The following is an 18,744-nucleotide window of genomic DNA, read 5'->3' as shown; positions in this document are numbered from 1 at the left end:
TGTATATATTATTTTCTAACAGTTGTGTTCCTTTTTACAGAACTGATCATTATAATATATATATTATATTGACTAATATAAGTAATTAATCTATTGTTTAACTACTTAAGGAATCACAATGGATTACTTATCTTTCAAAAAATAACAATTTTATTTATCCTTTGAGAATTTCATACATATGTACAATACATTTTGATAACACCTACCTACTGTTAATTTCTCCTGGATCCCCCACATCTCCCTTCTGTTTTCACATTTTCTCTTTAAAAAAAAATTTTTTTATAACCCACTAAGTTCAATTAGTGCTGCTTGCTGGAATGTTGGTTTATCTTGTTATCTGACCTTGTATAGGTACTACAGTCACTGTGAGTTTATTGGGCAATGGCTATGTCTAGTCCATGGCACCATTTCCAGTCTCTGGACTGAGTGGCAGGCTCTCAGTCTCTCCAGAATTCAGGCAGTGTTTATTATACTACCAGCCCTTATTATGTAAGCCTTTATAGCAAGTCTTCTTTGTAATCCATATTCATTCTGCTGGTTCTATTCCGTTAGGAGACCCTAACTATTAAAACTAGGCTTTAATTATATATGCTTGTTTGTTTATTGTTTTTTGAGACAGAATCTCACTATTTAGCTCCGAGTGTTCTGGAACTCATTCTGTAGACCAAGCTGACCTCAATCTCACAGAGATCCATTAGTCTGCCTCTGCCTCCTGGGTGCTGGGATCAAAGGTGTGTGCCACCATTCCTGGCTAAATTTGTTTTTATCTTGAAATACTTTTAAGCTTACAAAAGAGTTGAAAGAATAATTTGGGCATTCTCATACATCTTTTAATCTCACTTTCTCTAGTGTTGATGTTTTACATGATCACTTTATAGCCATAAAACTGAAGACAGTAGCACTAACACAATGTTACTAACTACATATGGTATAGGCCCATATTTCTATATGGTATGGCAGCCAGGCTCAAAAGTCATAGGCCACACCTGAGATGGTCACATAACCTTCCAGACAGGCTGTCACTAACCTAACAAAGGGTCAGGATGTTGTTTTGCTCCTTCTCTGTAATTTGGAGGATTCCTGAAAAGAGACGCTAATTCAACCTACTTTAGCATACAGACCAGGAAGACCTGACACAGGAGACATAGGTAGATGTGGATGTGACTAAAAGCCATTCACCTGGTTACCCGGGAAACAAAATGCTAATGAATTTCCCCCTCAGTTTATGTTTTGGTATAAAAGCTGTTTGGAGAATAAACAGAGATATTCTTCAGCGTGTGAACTCAGGATTTCATGAGGGATCACTGAGAATCTCCCTCTCAAAAAAGTCACGTGAGTTATGTCTTTATTCCCACACCTCCACTCCAGTCCAGAGAGAGATAGTTTATGTTGGGATCTGGTTAAAAAAAAAATTAATGGTCCAGGCTGCTACCAGACCCCGACAACATGGGTGTTTGGAATCTTACCTGTCTCTCTACTGTAGAATCCAATCTGAGGCATCGTGTTAGATTTAGTCCTGTCCCCTTAGTCTCCTCTAATCTGTGACAGTTTCTCAATCTTTTCTTACTAGGTGTCTGTGCAACACATCCAGTCTGGATTTTTTTTTCTCTTTTAAAGATTTAGTTGTTTTTAACTATGTGTCAGTGTGTAGGTCTGTGTGTAGGTCTGTGTGTAGGTCTGTGTGTAGGTCAGTGTGTAGGTCAGTGTGTAGGTCTGTGTGTAGGTCAGTGTGTAGGTCAGTGTGTAGGTCTGTGTGTAGGTCTGTGTGTAGGTCTGTGTGTAGGTCAGTGTGTAGGTCTGTGTGTAGGTCTGTGTGTAGGTCTGTGTGTAGGTCTGTGTGTAGGTCTGTGTGTAGGTCAGTGTGTAGGTCTGTGTGTAGGTCTGTGTGTAGGTCAGTGTGTAGGTCTGTGTGTAGGTCTGTGTGTAGGTCTGTGTGTAGGTCTGTGTGTAGGTCAGTGTGTAGGTCTGTGTGTAGGTCTGTGTGTAGGTCTGCGCCTGAGCATGCGAGTGTGCTTGAAGGCCAGAGGCTTTTGATCTGGAACTCAAGTCACAGGCAATTGTGAGCAATTGACATGGATTCTGGGAGTCAAGCTCAGGTCCTCTGCAAGAGTACTGCAGGCTCGTAACCAGTGAGTCACCTCTCTAGCCCAGTGTGGATTTCTGATAAGGCTAGAGTTATGGATTTATTTTTTATGGTGTTCCCGGTCTTATCAGCAGCCTATGACTTATGGTTGGCCAGCTGACTGACAGTAATCATTTGATGAAGGTGGTATCTGCCAAGTTTTTCCATTATAAACTTAGTATTTCTCCCTTTTCATATTCTAGCCACTAGAAATGAATGCAACCTGTATTCAAGGGGGGAAGGTTTAAGTTTCAGGAGAATTATGGGAAAGTTCGTAGACAAGTGTTCAAGCCATCACAATAATAAATAAATATTTAGGGAAGATTCTCTGAAGTTCTGTTCTGGTCTTGCCTCTTGGTATTGTAATGATCTGTCCTGTCCTTTTAAGAGACAAGTCACATCCATTCCCTCCCTTGTCTGCCGAGGCAAGCTGAGCTTCAGCTTCCAGCCTGAGTCTGCACCCCTTCCCGTTTTTCAGTCTCCCTCTGTCTTTCCCTTCTCTCTCTCTCCTCTTCTACCTTTTCCCCTTCCCTTCCATAACCCACTAAATAAACATCCAACTTCACTCTGCATGGTGTGCCTATCCATGTCTCTGTCTTTCACCCAACATGTGGCTTCCTGCCCGGGACCAGCTGCCTTCGGAGACCTGCAGCATGGTCTCGTGGCATGCCCATCTGTCTGTCTTTCCTCATGGCCTGCTGCAGCCACTTTGGGAACTGTGCCGTTCCTGCCTGGGGCTGGCTGCTCTTGGGACCCACTGCCCACTGCCTGGCACCACATGGCCCACTGTCTGCTGTCGCTTGGGGACCTACAGTGTTTCTGCCACTGCAACCACTTGGGAACCTGCAGCATTTTTATTTAATCCATTACAGATGTCACTCTCTAATCTTGGCATCATCCGTCATTGGGTCTGCTGGTAGCATTGTCCTGGGGTGCTTAGTGTCAGTTTGTCCATTTGCCTATCTTTTCTGCACACAGCATTTGGAATCCATCTACGCTCAAAGGCATTCTTTCCATACAGTGGGTTTACTTACTTACTCTTGGTATGGAATTATGAGAATTGATTTTGTGGTTGTTATTCTGTGACTACTAATCAATAATTACTTGTTTTTCATTGTCCAAATTGTTCTAGGTTTTAAGTTGGGAACTCTTTGCAGCTGGCTCTTTCTCCCTGCCTGTCTCTTCCTTACTCCCTCTCTTTTCTACCCTTCTTCCTTTTACAAGATGCGCAAGCAGCCTTAGAACCAGCTGCTTCTCTAGTAAGTTCTTGTTCCTTCTCTGGGAAAGTAGAATTTAGGGACCAAGATCTGAGTGTTCAGTGTGCTCAGAGACATTGCCTAGGTCATCTCTCTCTCTCTCTCTCTCTCTCTCTCTCTCTCTCTTTCTCTCTCTCACACACACTCATTTATAGAGCTAATGAGCGGAATAGATAGTTTTCAAAAGATCAAGTACAAGCCCAGCAGTGGTGGCACATGCCTTTAATCCTAACACTCAGGAGGCAGAGGTAGGCAAATCTTTGTGCGTCTGAGGCCACACTGGTGTACAGAGCAAATTCCAGGACAGCCAAGACTGTTTCACAGAGAAACCCTGTCTCAAAAAACCAGGGGTGGGGGAGGAGAAAGATAAGTACAAAATGTTTAGCATCACTAGCCATCAGAGAAATGAAAATTAAAACCACACCGAGATTTTATCTGACCACAGTTAGTACCACACTAAGATAACAAATACCACATTTTCTCTCGTTAGTTGGTCCTAGATTTTATATAGATACATAAAATTATTTATGCATAAATGGTAGGAAAGTGGAAGAGAGACCATTCAGGGGAATGCAGTGGTCTCGTGGGAAGGAGCAGGAATGAGAGAAGGGAAAGTCTTAAGGAATGAGCGGGCATTTCAGAGTACACTTCATGTGTGTATAAAAATGGCCATATATAACTCAGGTTTATATAATAAAACCATTTTACAAGGAACCTGCCCTTTCTTATCTCCAACAGATTAACTTATTTGTACGACTCCGGCATACATTGGAAAGTAGCTCAGTTCCTAAGAGTGAAATGAATAGGTTCATCTGAAGAGTTTGCAATCTCACCACCAGCAGCGGGGCTCTCGTAGTTCTACACCCTCACGGGTTCTTCTTAGACTTGAACTCGCCTGCCCAACCCCAACTGCTCCTCTGTTTGGCCTGCCTGAATCACAAAATGACCTGCACTCCTTCTGGCGTGCGTTTGTGGAGGTGGTATTTTCGACCTTGTTAAACATCCACCCTGTTCTAAGTGCTACGCACTTTTCCCTTTCCTGACATCCCCAGTAAGACAATGTCGCTAGACTTACTTCAACTGGCCTGAGAGCTAACTGCAGTCTTGCCTGAGGAGATCTCTCCTCTGGGCTTCCTAAACTTTTGCCTTTGTGCAGCCTGCTAGTGCCCTGCTCCCCTCAGCCTCCTTAGCCGAGCCAAGTGAATTCAACAGGATGCCAGGGCACTTAGGCTTCTTTGCTAGAGAGTTCAGAGGCTAAAGACCCAGCAGGGTAGGCCACCCCACCAGGCTTCCCAGCTAGGTAGCTTGGTGTTCCCTCATCAGAAGGACGCCAAGCACCAGGCCCCTGTTCACAGTCCCTGCCTTCTAAGTAGGTAGGGAGCACATTCTCGTAGTCGTTAGAGTCTTCACTTGACTGCTCTTCTGCCTGGGCCACCTCACTGTCCTCGCTCTGTGTAGGTGGCTGGGATGCCATATAATACACGGAGGACAGGGCTCTCCAGACGGGGTCCCCGTGATCCGTATTTGAAGATGTCACTTCTTCCCGAGTCTGCAGCTGGCTTCCGTTGGGATCTGCTGATGGTACATTTTCATAATCTCTGCAGCACTGAAGAACCACGCTGGGCTGATGCTCTTGGATGTCCTCTAGATCCAAAGCTGTCATATTGACGTAGTCATTTGAAGTCTGAGATGAAACTTCTCCATCACTGAGGGAATCGCTGCGCTTACTTCCTGGAGCCCACAGAGCAGAGTGGTCAGTGGCAGCCCCACAGTCCGCATGTCCTGCTTCAGCAGACTCCAGCTTCTGGGCACTGGGAAGACCAAGGTGACTTTCAGGAGTACTTTTGGAAGCAGTTAGAGCCTCACTGGTCTCCTCTGCTGTAGGGATATTGACATAGTCGTTTGACTCCCTGGAAGAAATGCTGGAGTCATTTCTGGAGGTTCTGACACTGTCGTAAGGTGCTGAGAGGGCAAGGTGCCCGCACATCTGGGGCACTGTGCCATTGTCATAGATGCCTACTGTGTACGCCACGGCATGAACAGAAGCTCTGTGTATCTGAAGGGAGCTGAGTGCCTGGGAGGCCTGCAAAGAAGAAGAGAAAGTGACAGGGTGGGCCCAGAAATAGGAATACAGTCACTCTTCCTCTCTGTGTTGCCTGGCATTACAATCCCTTCATCCATCCTCCAAGCCCGGGATCCACACTGCAAGGCTTTGGGTGCCAGGCAGGCTGAGGGTATGAGTGAAGTGGGCTGAGTATAAGAGAAACAGTGCTGGGCCTGTAGCTCAGTGGTCGAGTACTTGTGCAGCACACGCAAGGACCTAGGTTCAGCCCTTAAGATCGCAAATGCATTCAGTCAAACAGGGACTAAAGTGAGATGTCAAATCGCAGCAGACTTTGGCTATGGTGGAGGGGGAGGAGCCAATGGGTGAGGAGAGGGACACACACAGGAGAAAGTGTCCTTCACCAATGCACACCGGAGGGCCAGTGCATGGCCTGAAGACGGAGATGCGGATTCAGCCCGAGCGTGCAAATCCCAGCTTTGCCACTCTGTGCTGAGTGGGTCCGAAAGTCTTCCTTTGGCACCTTCATTTCCTAGTCTGTAAACTGAAGACTGCCGCAACGTCTGTGTTATAAGGTGTTTGTGAATGGTCAAAAGGTTACTACGCATGAAGTGTTGAGAACAGTGTTAGCATATAGAAAATACTAACAATGAAGGATTCTGGTTTCTTGGAGTCCCAAAATTTCAAAAAAGCTTGTGGACTTTTAATGGGAAACCCCCTCCCCCCTTTTTTTTGGAGCCAAGGTCTTCCTCTGTTGTTCACAGTCTTCAGGAGCTCACTACATAGCCCAGGCTGGCCTTCAGCTTATGGACAATTCAGCTTTAGACTTTTGAGTGCTTTTGCAGGCATAAAGTTTCAAGTTCCACGCCATAGTACTAGTTTTATTTTATTTTTATTTTTGGTTTTATTCATTTTGAGACAGGGTCTCACTAAGTAACTTTGGATGTCTGGGAACTCTCTATGTAGACCAGACTGGCCTCAAACTCACAGAGCTCCACCTGACTTTGCTTCCTAAGTACTAGGATTCAAGGCATGCATCATATCCGGCAGCTATTGGTTATTAAATGTTGGAGACTGATTAAAAATGGTTTTTGTTGTGAGACAGGGTTTCACTGTGTAGCCCTGGCTGTCCTGGAACTCATTCTGTAGACGGAACTGGCCTTAACTTCAGAGATACCACCTGCCTCTGCCTCCCAAGTGTTGGAATTAAAGGTGTGTGCCACCACTGCCCAGCTCAAAATGTTTTTCAAGCACTGCAGAATCCAAACAGATCCATAAATTAAAGACAGATTCCTTCAGAGACCACTCAAACTTTGGCAATGGAGTTTAATTTCATCTACCCTTTTTCAGTTACTCCAGGAAGTCATAGGTCAATGAATAGGAGGAAGAGGCCATATTGTAATGTGGCTTCCTGGGAACCTAAACATCTGAGTAACAACAGCTTCTCCATCTGTAACACCCCTGCTGAGCCAAGAACCATCCTTGACATCTAGCAAACATATTGACCATGAACACCGCCATCCTGATTTTAGAGCAGTCTCTGGACTAAGCCACCTTCGGACTTCTTAGGAGTAAACTTCAGAACCGGATCACAGGGCATATAAGATACCGATGGTAAACTGCCGAGAGCCGCTGGCAGCAGCGGCTTTGCCAGAGGCCACAAGAATATTCAAGCAGAGAGCAACTGAGAATTCAGGTGTCAACCCACCAGATGAATAATTCCCCGATGGAGGAATCTTGCTAAGCAAGGCTTCCGGGACCACAGACTCTGGACCGGTTGCTTCTGTCTGCAGTTCTTTCATGACCTACTTTATCTCTTCCCTAGAAACAGCTACGGGTATTTCCCCCCACTGCTGTGTGTTTATCTCATGAATATATTTCATCTACTGGGCACACACATATCTGTGGATGATCAGAAAGATAATTTCCGCTTAACTGTATAACTCTGATGAATAGAAATAATACTAGGATATTTTTCATAGTTCAAACTGACATAGGAAACTTGCAATATTCTCAGTTACAAAGACAACTTTTTACACATTTTCCTGACTTTAGACTTCAGAGCAAATCCAAAATAGATTAGCTGCCCCTGGAGACAAATTGCCCAAGAGGAAGTTCCCAACTGTCTGTTTGTTGAACCAAAATCAGGCTGATAACATTAAGATATAACTCCCTACAGTAACTGATCTTCTACATGAACTCCTGGCCTCAGTTATGATGCAGTAGTCAACGTTCAGTCAACTAGCTGTTTATTGCTTAAGTCCTGAGTTTCAATGTCACTCTCTGGGAACCCTGACCCCTTAGAGCTATGTGCTTATTTTATGCTCCACGCCTGACCAATGTGACATTCCAAGAAACTGTGTGATTCCTTACATGTGTCAGAATGGCTCTGTCTCTTATTTGTTTACTCAAGTAAAGTTATGTCCCTGAAAATGCAATTAATTTTTTGTCCAGAGTTTGTTTTTCTGGAGGAGTGAATGGGTGAGTGATGTAGAAGAGAGATGTAGTTATGTGTGAAGAAATGGAACAAACTAGAGAGAAGATGTGTATGTAGGGGAGAGATGTGTGGAGAGAAGAGATGAATGAATATATGTAGGGTAGAGATGTATATGTAGGAGAGAGGTGTGTGTGCAGGAGAGATGGATGTATGTAGAGTAGAGATGTATATGTAGGGTAGAGACGTTTGTGCAGGAGAGATGGATGTATGTAGGGAAGAGATGTATATGTAGGAGAGGTGTGTGTGCAGGAAAGAGGGATGTATGTAGGGTAGAGATGTATATGTAGGAGAGAGGTGTGGGTAAACAGATGTGTGGCGAGAAGAGATACAGTGGCTGAGAAGGGCTGTGCAGAGGGAGCTGGGTGGAGGGATAAGTAGCTATGTAGAAGAGAGAGCTATGTAGAGACAAGGGGCAGTAGCTGTGTAAATAAGTGTGTAAACAGAGATATGCAGAAATGTGTGTAGAGACATGAGGTGCTGTGTAGGACAGAGATATAACTATGTATAGAGATATGTGGCCGTGTAGAAGGTAGGTGTGGCTGGGGAGAGGAATGTATGTATGTAAAGAGAGACATGTAGCTGTATGTAAAGAGATGTAGCTATGACAGATGGCGGTGGCACACTCGGGAGGCAGAGACAGGAGGATTTCTGTGAGTTCGAGGCCAGTGGTCTGCAGAACGAGTTCCAGGACAGGCTCCAAAGCTACAGAGAAACCCTGTCTTGAACCCTACCCCCACCCCCGCGAAGATTACTCAGTAGTTAAAAACTCTTGCTGCTCTTTCAGAGGACCCAGGTTCAGTTCTCAGCACCCACAGGGTAGTTCACAACTGTCTACAACTTCAGTTCCCGGGGATCTAGTAGTCTCTCTTGACCTCCCTGTGCAACAGGCACACACATGGTGCACATACATATATGAAGGCAAAGCAATATAATAAAATGAGGTGTAAACTTTTTTGTTTTAAGAGATGAGTTTAAAGTGTGGTTTGAACACTAGTGACATTGTTGGAATAGCTACGGCTTCCTGGAGTGACCACTCTGAATGGAGCAACATTGATCGGGATAAACAAATTGTCATGTCTTTATTAAAGTCATTACTTTCAGTTCTAACATCACACATTTGAGTGCATGTGCTTTTCTTCAAACCCTAAGTGCTGGCTCCTCCCCTCACCTCTCTCTTGGCATGCCATTCCTATGTAGTCTAGGTGGGCCTCGAACTCACAGTGCACTTCAGTCTAGCCTCTAATTGTCAAACTGTCCTCAGCTTCCTGAGAGCTGCATTACAGGGATGTGTGACCACACTAGCCGTTAGTTAAACAGTTATTTCTCTTATTTTGTCCATAGGAAGTTCTTCAGGGTCTGTGCAAAGGACACTCAAATGCTAGACAACCGGAACGGAGACAAACCCCATTCCCTCCTGCCCCCATTCCCTCCTGCCCTCTGTCACGCTTTTGGGACTTTTTCTTTTCCCTTGGTTCTTACCTCATGGTCAGGGCTGTCAGAATTTCTTGAGAGGAGGCTCTCAGTACTGAAGCCATTCGACTGATGTCTCCCTGCAACAACCAAATGAATCCTGAAGAGAGTGGGCTGCAGAGTGCTTGCACCCCAATATCTCTGCTAGCAGATGAATGGGGGTCTTGTGGTACCTGTGAGAACCTGGAATGTCTGGTAGTCTGTGGTTAAGAGGGTCAGAGTTACAGGACGACACTCTGAGACCTGAATGCATTTTCAGGCCTGCTTGTGGAGAACTCCCCATCCCTTGTTTACGAGGTCTTACTCATGTCTTCACCACCTATGACGTAAATGGCTTTCCTCTGTTGCCTAAAACCAGCTGACCACTGCTCTCTGTTCAGAGTTCCCACTGGAGGTGCAGACTACTGAGTGTTATTCTGCAGCCTGGATACTTGGAGAAAGCTGCTTCTGAGTGGTGTGAGGTGCATCTTGGGAGCCTAAGTTCAAAATGTCAGGACTCCATAGATTAGGGCCGTGTTTTACAACCGTCCTGATGCTTAGACCCTTTAATACAGTTCCTCATGCTGTGGTGACCCCCAATCATACAATTATTTTCGTATTATGAAGTATTTTGTTACTTCATAATTGTAATTTTGCTACTGTTATGAGTCTGATATGTGACCCCTGTGAAAGGGTCATTTGACCCTCAAAAGGTAGATTAGGAGAAACTTACCCAACTCTGCCTGCTGCTGGGGCAAGAAGTCATAAATATTTTTGGCTCTCTGTCTGGGCAGAGGCAGAGTCAGCGACGGAGCTACTTGGAAGTAAGGAACTCTCCCTGAAAGGCAATGGTAGGACAGGGTCAGCAGGCAGAGCACAGGGGCTCTCAGGATGTGCAGTCTCCACCCTCCCCAGGTGTCATGAAAGATGCATTTCTAATTCAGTCCAAGGAAAAGAAATTCAGTGGACAGAGGCAGGAAGAGGAAACTGGGCACAAGGATGCCAAAGCTGTGTCTTCTCGATGTCACTCAGATCCACACTATGGCCACAGCTTAGGACCAGTGTCAGGAAAGGACACAGGATTCCAGAGAGGTATCTTCTGATTAGAAAATGCCCCAGGGTTTAAACACCAGACCGGAAGACTGATCCCACAGCCTCTCAGCTGGAGACAAGCAAGGGACTCACGCTTCTTCCGTTTGTTCCAGCGCCACAGGATGGAGGCAGCCATGAGGACCAGGAGGATGACCAGGAGTGCCAGGAAGCCAGGGAAGATGCTGGTGGTCTGGCCTTTCTTTCTAGGAGGAAAACCAAGTGGTCATGCCCCAGGTGGCCATAGGATTTGGGCTTGGGGATGTTGGAGAAGACTTCTTTCAGGAGATAGAGCCCAAATGATACCAGGTAGGAAACAGAGGGCAACCACAACTGATTCCTCTGATGGCCAGATGCCCCTTTGTGCTTAAACATCCTTGAAGCTGGGGTTAAGTTGTTCCTGCTCTATCAGAAACCAAGGCACTCAGACGTTATCCCATACACGTACACCCAAAAGACTGATGCTATTGTATTGTAATGCATTATGGTTTTGACATCTCCCACCTTTGGTAGGAATCATTAGAAGAAATATTCTGAAAGGGAGACCTGGCCCACCCTGATTTGGGCAGAGAGGAGGGTCACAGAGGTCACGGTGGTGAAGCCACCTACCTTATACATATTTATAAAAGTTTCTTTTCAATTAACAGCACAGTACTCATTTAGCTATTCCTTGCCTTGAGGTTCTCACCCCAGTCTCTCCTTGGAGTGTTTGCTTTGCTTACCTTTGCAAAATAAGCTTTGGTTTAAATTGTGTATGTCTCTTGTTTGTATTCTATTCTTCCCTTCAAGAAGAGCCCTCCTTGTAACACAAGGATTTAGAATTGGTGAGCCAGACAAATGATGTTGAGGTGGGGGGTACAAAATAAAGTAAGAGCAAATCATGTCTGGGACTTGGAAAGATGGCTCAGCGTTTGGGAGTGTTTGCTGCTCTTCCAGGGTCCTGGGGTTCAGTTCCCAGCATCCACTGGTGTCTCACAACCATCCAGTTCCAGGGGATTCAACGCCTCTGGCCTCTGAGTGTACAGATCCACATGCACGTACACACACACACCTATACATAACTAAAAAGAATAAAAAGAGCCAGGCGGTGGTGGCACACATCTTTAATCCCAGCACTCAGGAGGCAGAGGCAGGTGGATCTCTGTGAGTTCGAGGCCAGTCTGGTCCGTAAAGTGAGTTCCGGGACAGCCATGACTGTTACACAGAGAAACCCTGTCTCGAAAATACTATTGCTGCTGCTGTTCCTCCTCCTCCAACTACTACAAAGAATGGAAAGAAAGTCAGTTCTGAACATCAGCTTCATGGAGAAAGAAGTTTTACACACGGGAAAGGGATCCATCCCTTTGAAAGTCTATCAGGTTCTAGGGGCTTGCATACAAAATTTATTATTTAATCTTCACAAAGCTCCTATCCTGCTCCTATCTGTGCCTAACGATCCTAAGACCAGAAAGGAAAAGTAACAAAGCCACGATCTCAAGCGAGTGCAGAGATGGAATAAGCGTCCGGGTTGGTTGAGGCCAGAGAGCATTCTTTTTCTGCTCTCACACTATCTGCGAACTTCCAAAGCCAAGCACATCTGGCCTGGCATCCCCTCATTCCTGCTTCCAGGGTTTTCTGGCTTGCTAGGAGAGCATTACTCAACTCACAATCAGGAAGTAACTCTGTGACAGAGTCCAGCTTACTTGAACTTGAGTAACCCCAAAATGTAGAGCTGGTCTCTAAGCAACACTAGACTGTTGGGTGAAATTTAACCAACACTAGCTTTGCGTAGCTTTGGGATTCTCTGGCAGGGCACAGTCGTGGCTCTGCGTAGGTACTGAAATGCATCCAGAGGATTGCAACAGCAGGCGGCCACACCCACTCTAGCAGGAAGTAGGCAGTGGAAGTATAGCAGGAACAAGCAACTGACCCTCAAATATTAAGACCAAGTCACGCCTGGAAAGATTTTGTCTTGCTGAGTTCTGGAATGATTGACCCTATTTTCTCTTGGTCATTCCTCTTAGGTTGTCCAGCAGACCCAAACCGGACGGACTCCCATTCTGCCTCCATATACTGGCTTTTTCTCTAGACTTCCCACCATCTGCTAGTACAGTCTAAATCCTTGGCACCACTCCTGACTGACTGTTCTTTCATGCCCTACTTCCAGTTAACCAGCTTCGCCCTGGACAAGGGCATCTGCCTCAAGCCCAGCCACCTCTTGCGCTCCCATTGCCACCACCATGGCTGAAGTCAACCTGAGTTCCAGGTGGACTTTTGCAGTGGCCACCTCCCTGGTGGCTTGCCTGGCTTTCACTCATGGTTCAACATGTCATGCTCACCCATGGACTAGTATAATCACTGTGAAGAGTAAGTCACACCATGTCTCTCTTCCACTGGGAATCTCTCCCGGCTTCCCGTCACACTGACCGTGAATCTCTAGTCGGTACTCAGTGAGGAGTTTTTGGCCTAATGTGATCTGGCTTCTCCTGATTAACTTCTGGGCCCGTTTCCAACACCTTTATCTCTGATGCTGACCACCGTGGCCTCTCGCTGTTCCTGCCCATATGAAGACTAGTTCTAGCTCAGATCTACCTCCCCTGTAGGCACTCGGAAGGGCCAAGTTCCTCATTTCATTTCAGTCTCTTCTACAGTGTTGCGACCTCCTTAGAGGGATCGTCCCTTGCCAGGCTCATGAGTCACAGTTTTCTCACTCAGTTCTATTTCCTCTTTCAAGCCCGTCTGGTTGACTGACAGTACACAATACCTGGTTATCTCTTTGCTATCGCCCCTGACTGTCAGCTCTAAGAAGTCATGGACTTGTCTATACTGTCCACTCAGCATCTCAAACAGCACCTCTGATGTATAATAGAAGTTTAATGCGTATTTGTTCAATGATATGTGAATGAAATAATAAATGAATGAGCACAGAAGTAGTTTTGAAGGTAATATAGTCATTGTGGAAAATGACTTTTGGTAATTATTCCCCAAATTAAAAATAGAACCACCATATGCTCTGCTTGTCCCGCTGCTAGATCCATGTTCAGAGCAAATGAAAGCTGTGTGCCTGTACCCCATGCTCATTAGAGTAGTTTGTACTGCCATGCTCCTTGCAGCAAAATTCGTAAGGGCCAAATGTGGAAGCAGTGTGAGCGTTTATCAACTGGACAGAGAGGGAAGACGGTCTTGTCGTGTCGTTTGTGACAAGGTGGACGGACCTGGAGGACATAGTGCGAACTGAACAAAGCCAGGAGCAGGTAGATACTTACTGCAAGATCTCACTTACATGCAGACCTGAAAAAGACTCAACTCAAAGAAGTAGGGAGTAGTAGAATGGTGATCACCAGAAGTGGGGAGAGAGGGGTCCCAAGAGATGTTGGTCAAAGGTTTGGTAGAAGGAAGAAGCTCAACATAGCAATGTTGAAAATGAAGTATTCCTGAATATTCCTTAAGGAGTTATTTGAAGTATCCTCTCCTAAAAAAGTACATTAACTAATACATGTTTACCTAGCTCAACTTAGCCATTGCAAGGTGTACAAATTTCAAAACAACATGCTAAATGTAACATAAACATATAAATTTTATTTTCTAATTACAAAGTGGAAAAGAAAAAGGAAACAAAAACAAAACAAAAGTCAACTCTAGGAAGCAATAGTTTCCAGAGTCAGTGAGCTGACTCAGTGGGGAAAGGCACCCGCTGTCAAGCCTGGCACCCCCTGTCAAGCCTGGCCCTCTGAGCTTGATCCCTGAGACCCACATGGAGAAAGAAGGGAACCAATTCCTGAAAATTGCCATCTGACCTCTCCACCCTTCCACCCACTCCCCAAAATGTAAAGAAAAAAAAAAAGGAGATAGTTTTGGGAGGCTATGAGTATGAACTCATTCTTCTTCAGCACCTGTGTTTTACCTGCAAGGGACATGGATTTATTCTGGAAATAATACTGAAATTTCCTAAAATTACAGCAATTGAAAAAAATAGCCGTTTATTGGGTTTTCCTTTGATCAGAACACTGAAATTCACACCCAGTGATATTTCTTAAAATCTTAACACCCGACAGACACTTTACTTTTGTTTATCTGAGATTGAGAACTTCAGAGGTGAATTTACATCCATGATTAGTTCTGTGAGATCTTGTGTCCTAAAACTTTATCACTTTTATTCTACACTTTCCACTCATGACAAGGTTTTAGGATCTAAAAACTCATTGCTGGGGAATTAGGACTTTTCTTTCTATCGTGGTGCGTGGTGCGGAACAAGAGATTAGAAAGATTGAGTTCAAGGCCTCTGAGAGGAAGAAAATCCAATCAGAAATTCAACTATCATTCCCTTTTCCTTCCCCCTCCCCATCTCCTTTCTTCCCTCCCAGCATCCCTGAGCAAATAGCTCTGGGCTCAAAGTTTGCTGGTCCTAATGGATCCAGACCTGTCCTGTAGGTATGGGTGGCAGCTCTGCCAGGTTAGACCGTTCCTGAGGGGATCAGGGCACAGTGGAGCTCACTTCCCAAAGCACTCACCCTTCCAGGCCGCCAAGAGTCCTCTGCAAAGTGCTGGGCCAGGAGTTCCTTCTGGTGACATCTGGTGGGGCCGGGGTGGTAAACATCCCTGGAACCTCTAGGGGCTTGGCAGCTTCTAAGTCTTCTGGGGTCAGAATTGACTAGTCTCTATGGCTGCCCTTTCCTTGGCTCTTTTTAAATTGCTGATTCAGATGGAAAAAAGGCAAATTGGTATGTATTTTGCATACAACCACCTTTTTAAGAAAAAGGAAAAAAATAGATAAGAATGACAGAAAATTCTCCAAATCTCCATGTTTTCTCAAATGTATCACTTTTTACTCTTGAAATTTCTTATTTATTTAGATAGCATTGCACGTATCTCAGACTATCCTGGCACTTGCTATACAGCCATTCATGGTGGGTTTCAGTATGTCAGGCTAGCCTAGAACTCTTTATGTAGCCAAGATATATAGCTGAAGACGACCTTGAACTTCTGATCCTTCTGCATCTACTTCCTTAAAACTGAGATTTACAGGTTTGTGCCACCATACTCTATATATACTAGGGCTGGCACTCCGGGGCTGTACGTACACACGTACGCAGGCAAGCACTCTACCATGAGAGCAGTTTCCCAGCCATTCTTCCTAGATTGTATTTGCCGAAGTTCTCACATACGAAACAAAGTTTGCTTTTTGGTTTTTGTTTTCTTTTCTTTCTGAAGATGCTAATCCTCTGTTCTAGAACTTTCTCCCAACGGACTCCCTTTTTTGGGGTGGTGTGATGGCTCTGCAGGCAGAGGTGGTGCTTGCTGTCAGCCTGATGACCTAAGTTTGCCCCCATTACCACCTTCAAGGTGGAAAGAGAGAACCATTTCCCACAATGTCCTCTGATCTCTCTCTCTCTCTCTCTCTCTCTCTCTCACACACACACACACACACACACACGCGCACACACAAACACACCATAAATAAATTTACTACTATTACTAACAACAACAACAACAATAATAAAACCCAAACTTCCCTACCTTCACCTGAAATTCCAGGCTGAGTTGGTACAAGGTTTAAAAGCATCAGGTTTGGTTTACTGGGGGTGCCCACTGCAGAAAGTCAACTGTCTCTTGTCCAGGTGTTGATGTTCCCAGTGTGAAGTGGCTGGGGAGGCTCTCTAGTTTCTGCCTGTTGCTGGGAGCATGAAGAGAACAGGGGGACAAACTGCCCGGAGGACCTGTGAGAAACTCTTTTTCCTCCAACCCCCAGAGCAGAATGGAAAGAGTCGCTGACAGGAAGCACCTCCACCAGTGTGCTAATGAGGCCCGGGGCACAGGAAATGCTCAACTCTCCACAGGCGGCAGGAAACTCATCTTCAGCCCTGCTGCTCCCCAGAGGCGCTCTGGCATCTGGGGCACACGTGGTTTAAGAGGGCCAGAGAGTGGGAGATTTGATTGTTGACTGTTTTCTGAGTGTTATAAGCTTCCAGGGTTAAAATCTGAAGGTTTGAAGGTTTGCTTGTTGTTGACTATTTTTACTTATTTATTCTTATTACAGATATTTAGCATGTCTGCACACCTGCTGTGGGACTTGTGTGGAGGTCAGAGGACACTCGGGGGAGTTTGTACTCTCCTACTGTGTGGGTCTCAGGAATCAAACCCCCATCGTCAGAGTTCGAGACAAGTGCCTTTTTTTCAATGAATCATCTTGCTGACCTTTTCTGTTCGAGACAAGTGCCTTTTTTTTCAGTGACCCTTTCTGTTTGTTTGGTTTTGAGGCAGATCTCACTTCATAGCCCAAGGTAGCTGAACACATGTCATAACCTAGAAGGATCAGAAGTCTGAGGTTGTCTTCAGCTATGTATCTTGGCTACACAGAGTTCTAGGCTACCCTGAAATACGTGAATATATAGCAAGGCCAGGCTAGTCTGAGATGCAGGCAACCCTATCTAAATAACCCTCCTGTCTTACTGTCCCTGGTGGTGGAGTTACAGGTGTGGGCCAGGCTTGAAACTCAGAATAGTTCTTTTCTTTTTCTTTCTTTCCTCTTCCTGTGTGTGTGTGTTGTTTGTTTTTTGAGGCAGAGATTTTCTGTGTAGCCCTGGCTGTTCTAGAATCACTCAGTAGACCAGGGTGGCCTTGAACTCAGAGATTCACCTGCCTCTGTCTCCCAAGGTCTGGGATTAAAGGTGTGCACAATCACCACCTGTCTTTCTTTTCTGCTTTTCTTTCCCTTCCCTTCTTCCCCTTTTCTTCCCTCCCCTCCTTCCTTTCTTCTTTTCTTCCTTCTCTGAGACACGGTCTCTCTACATATTTCTGACCACCTGTATTTCTCTTATGTAGACCAGGCTGGCCTCAGACTCACAGAGATCCTCCAGCCTCTGTGTACCACGAATGGTTCTCAGCAGGTCCAAACAGCACCGAGAGTAGTTATTTAGAGCGAAGTGCAGATCTGGCACCTGCTTGTGGTTCAGTGGGTGGCCAGGCTTTATAAATAGATGCTCTGCTGGTGACAGCGCCAGAGGCCTGTGTTTCACACTTTGAGGACCTCTGTTCCGGTGTCATGGTGGAAATGGAACTGAACCTGGGCTGCAGGGCCTCTGGAGGCCGTTTTTTTCTCAGGACTTGGGGCTTCTGGTGAGGTGCTATCTGCTGCCGGCTTGGGTTTTCTGTAGTCCACTGCCAGTGCTGGGTAGCCTCCGATTTCAGGCGCCAGTGGGTTCCTCCCCAGCACTGACCTGAAGGTCCCAAGCTTAGGAGAATGTTCCAAGTTTGTTTCTAATTTAATTCCCCTTCGGTTTGCTCCACAGAAGAGTGAAGAGAGCACGCAGAGAGCCTCTCTAACTCTGCTTCTCAAGCCGGGTGGAGCTCCAGGGAAATGGAAGGGCTGACGCCATTGGTGCCTTTGTCACCAGGCCTCCTGACCTCTTCCCAATGGACATTGGAGTCTTTGACTCCCAGAGCCCAGACAAGTTCTAGCTCTCCCAGGGCCCCAGGAGGCTGCAGACTAGTCCTGTAACCGGCAGGAAACCCTGCCATGCCAGGCTCTCACCACCTTTCCTCTGGGGAGCCTGTGTAGTATGAGGGCCGGCTTGTTGGGGTTTCTGTCCCGTCCAGTACCCCACAACCGGCAAGCCCAAAGAAAATCACACACAGGACTCCATAAGGTTATAAACTGATTGGCTCGTTAGGTCAGGCTACTTATTAGTTCTTATGACTTATCTTAACCCATTATTCTGATCTATGTTAGCCACATGGGTTCAGTACCTTTCTCAGTGTGACAGCTTACATGTTGCCTCTTCGGTGGTCTGCGCAGGAGTGGCTGAGGAACTTCCCTGCTTCCCAGAATTCTCCTGTTCTCATTGTATCACATCTACTTCCTGTCTGATTTTCCCGCCTATACTGCCTGCCTGGCCAGCTTATCTCGAAACAGCTGGTTTGGTGGCAGTTGGCTCCAGGGCTGGAACCCAGGTCTCTGCCTACATTTCTTTCAGGTCTGAATAAAAATTAGAATTCCTCACTAGAACTCCTGGACTAGAAGGCAGGTGGCCAGGCTGCCCTTGTGAGCCATTAGAGACTGTGGCTTTCGCTGGGTGAGCTGGGACCTTGAGTGGGGCCTCCAGGGAGGCAGGTGGAGCTGACTTCAGAACCCTGACTGATAAGAACTGAGAAAGCATGGCGCTTTGTGTTTAATTATCTCTCGCTTGCCCAGTCTGTGGCAGCCAGACCAGCATTCCCTCCTGGTGTCCCACGATGCCCGAGGGAAGTCACCTCAGGAATTCTCTCCACACCCTCCACTCTCCTGCTCTCC

At 45.9% G+C, this 18,744-nt stretch overlaps 1 protein-coding gene across 5 annotated transcripts; it reads right to left on the bottom strand.

Moving 5' to 3' along the window:
- Window positions 1–3,585: 3,585 nt before the first annotated feature.
- Window positions 3,586–17,105, bottom strand: Lax1 (lymphocyte transmembrane adaptor 1). 5 transcript variants are annotated; one of them, XM_048430775.3, is made up of 6 exons: window positions 15,972–17,105; window positions 14,966–15,198; window positions 10,572–10,677; window positions 10,120–10,224; window positions 9,417–9,487; window positions 3,586–5,461 (listed from the first exon to the last, which is right to left on the bottom strand). In XM_048430775.3, exons 3-6 carry the CDS (start codon window positions 10,612–10,614, stop codon window positions 4,604–4,606), a joined length of 1,077 nt encoding a protein of 358 aa, XP_048286732.3. In that variant the 5' UTR covers window positions 10,615–10,677; window positions 14,966–15,198; window positions 15,972–17,105; the 3' UTR covers window positions 3,586–4,603. The 5 variants fall into 5 exon arrangements, with proteins under 5 accessions (XP_048286732.3, XP_048286731.3, XP_085544346.2 ...); XM_048430774.3 differs by having other exon boundaries at window positions 10,572–10,681; window positions 14,966–15,147; window positions 15,972–17,101; XM_085688220.2 differs by having other exon boundaries at window positions 10,572–10,681; window positions 14,966–15,147; window positions 15,978–17,101.
- Window positions 17,106–18,744: the final 1,639 nt, after the last annotated feature.

This window comes from Myodes glareolus, chromosome 5 (assembly GCF_982192425.1).
Source record: "Myodes glareolus chromosome 5, mMyoGla1.1, whole genome shotgun sequence".
Lineage (NCBI taxonomy): Eukaryota > Metazoa > Chordata > Mammalia > Rodentia > Cricetidae > Myodes > Myodes glareolus.
The sequence above is the reverse complement of the archived record's forward strand: the minus strand, read 5'-3'. Positions and strand labels throughout refer to the sequence as shown.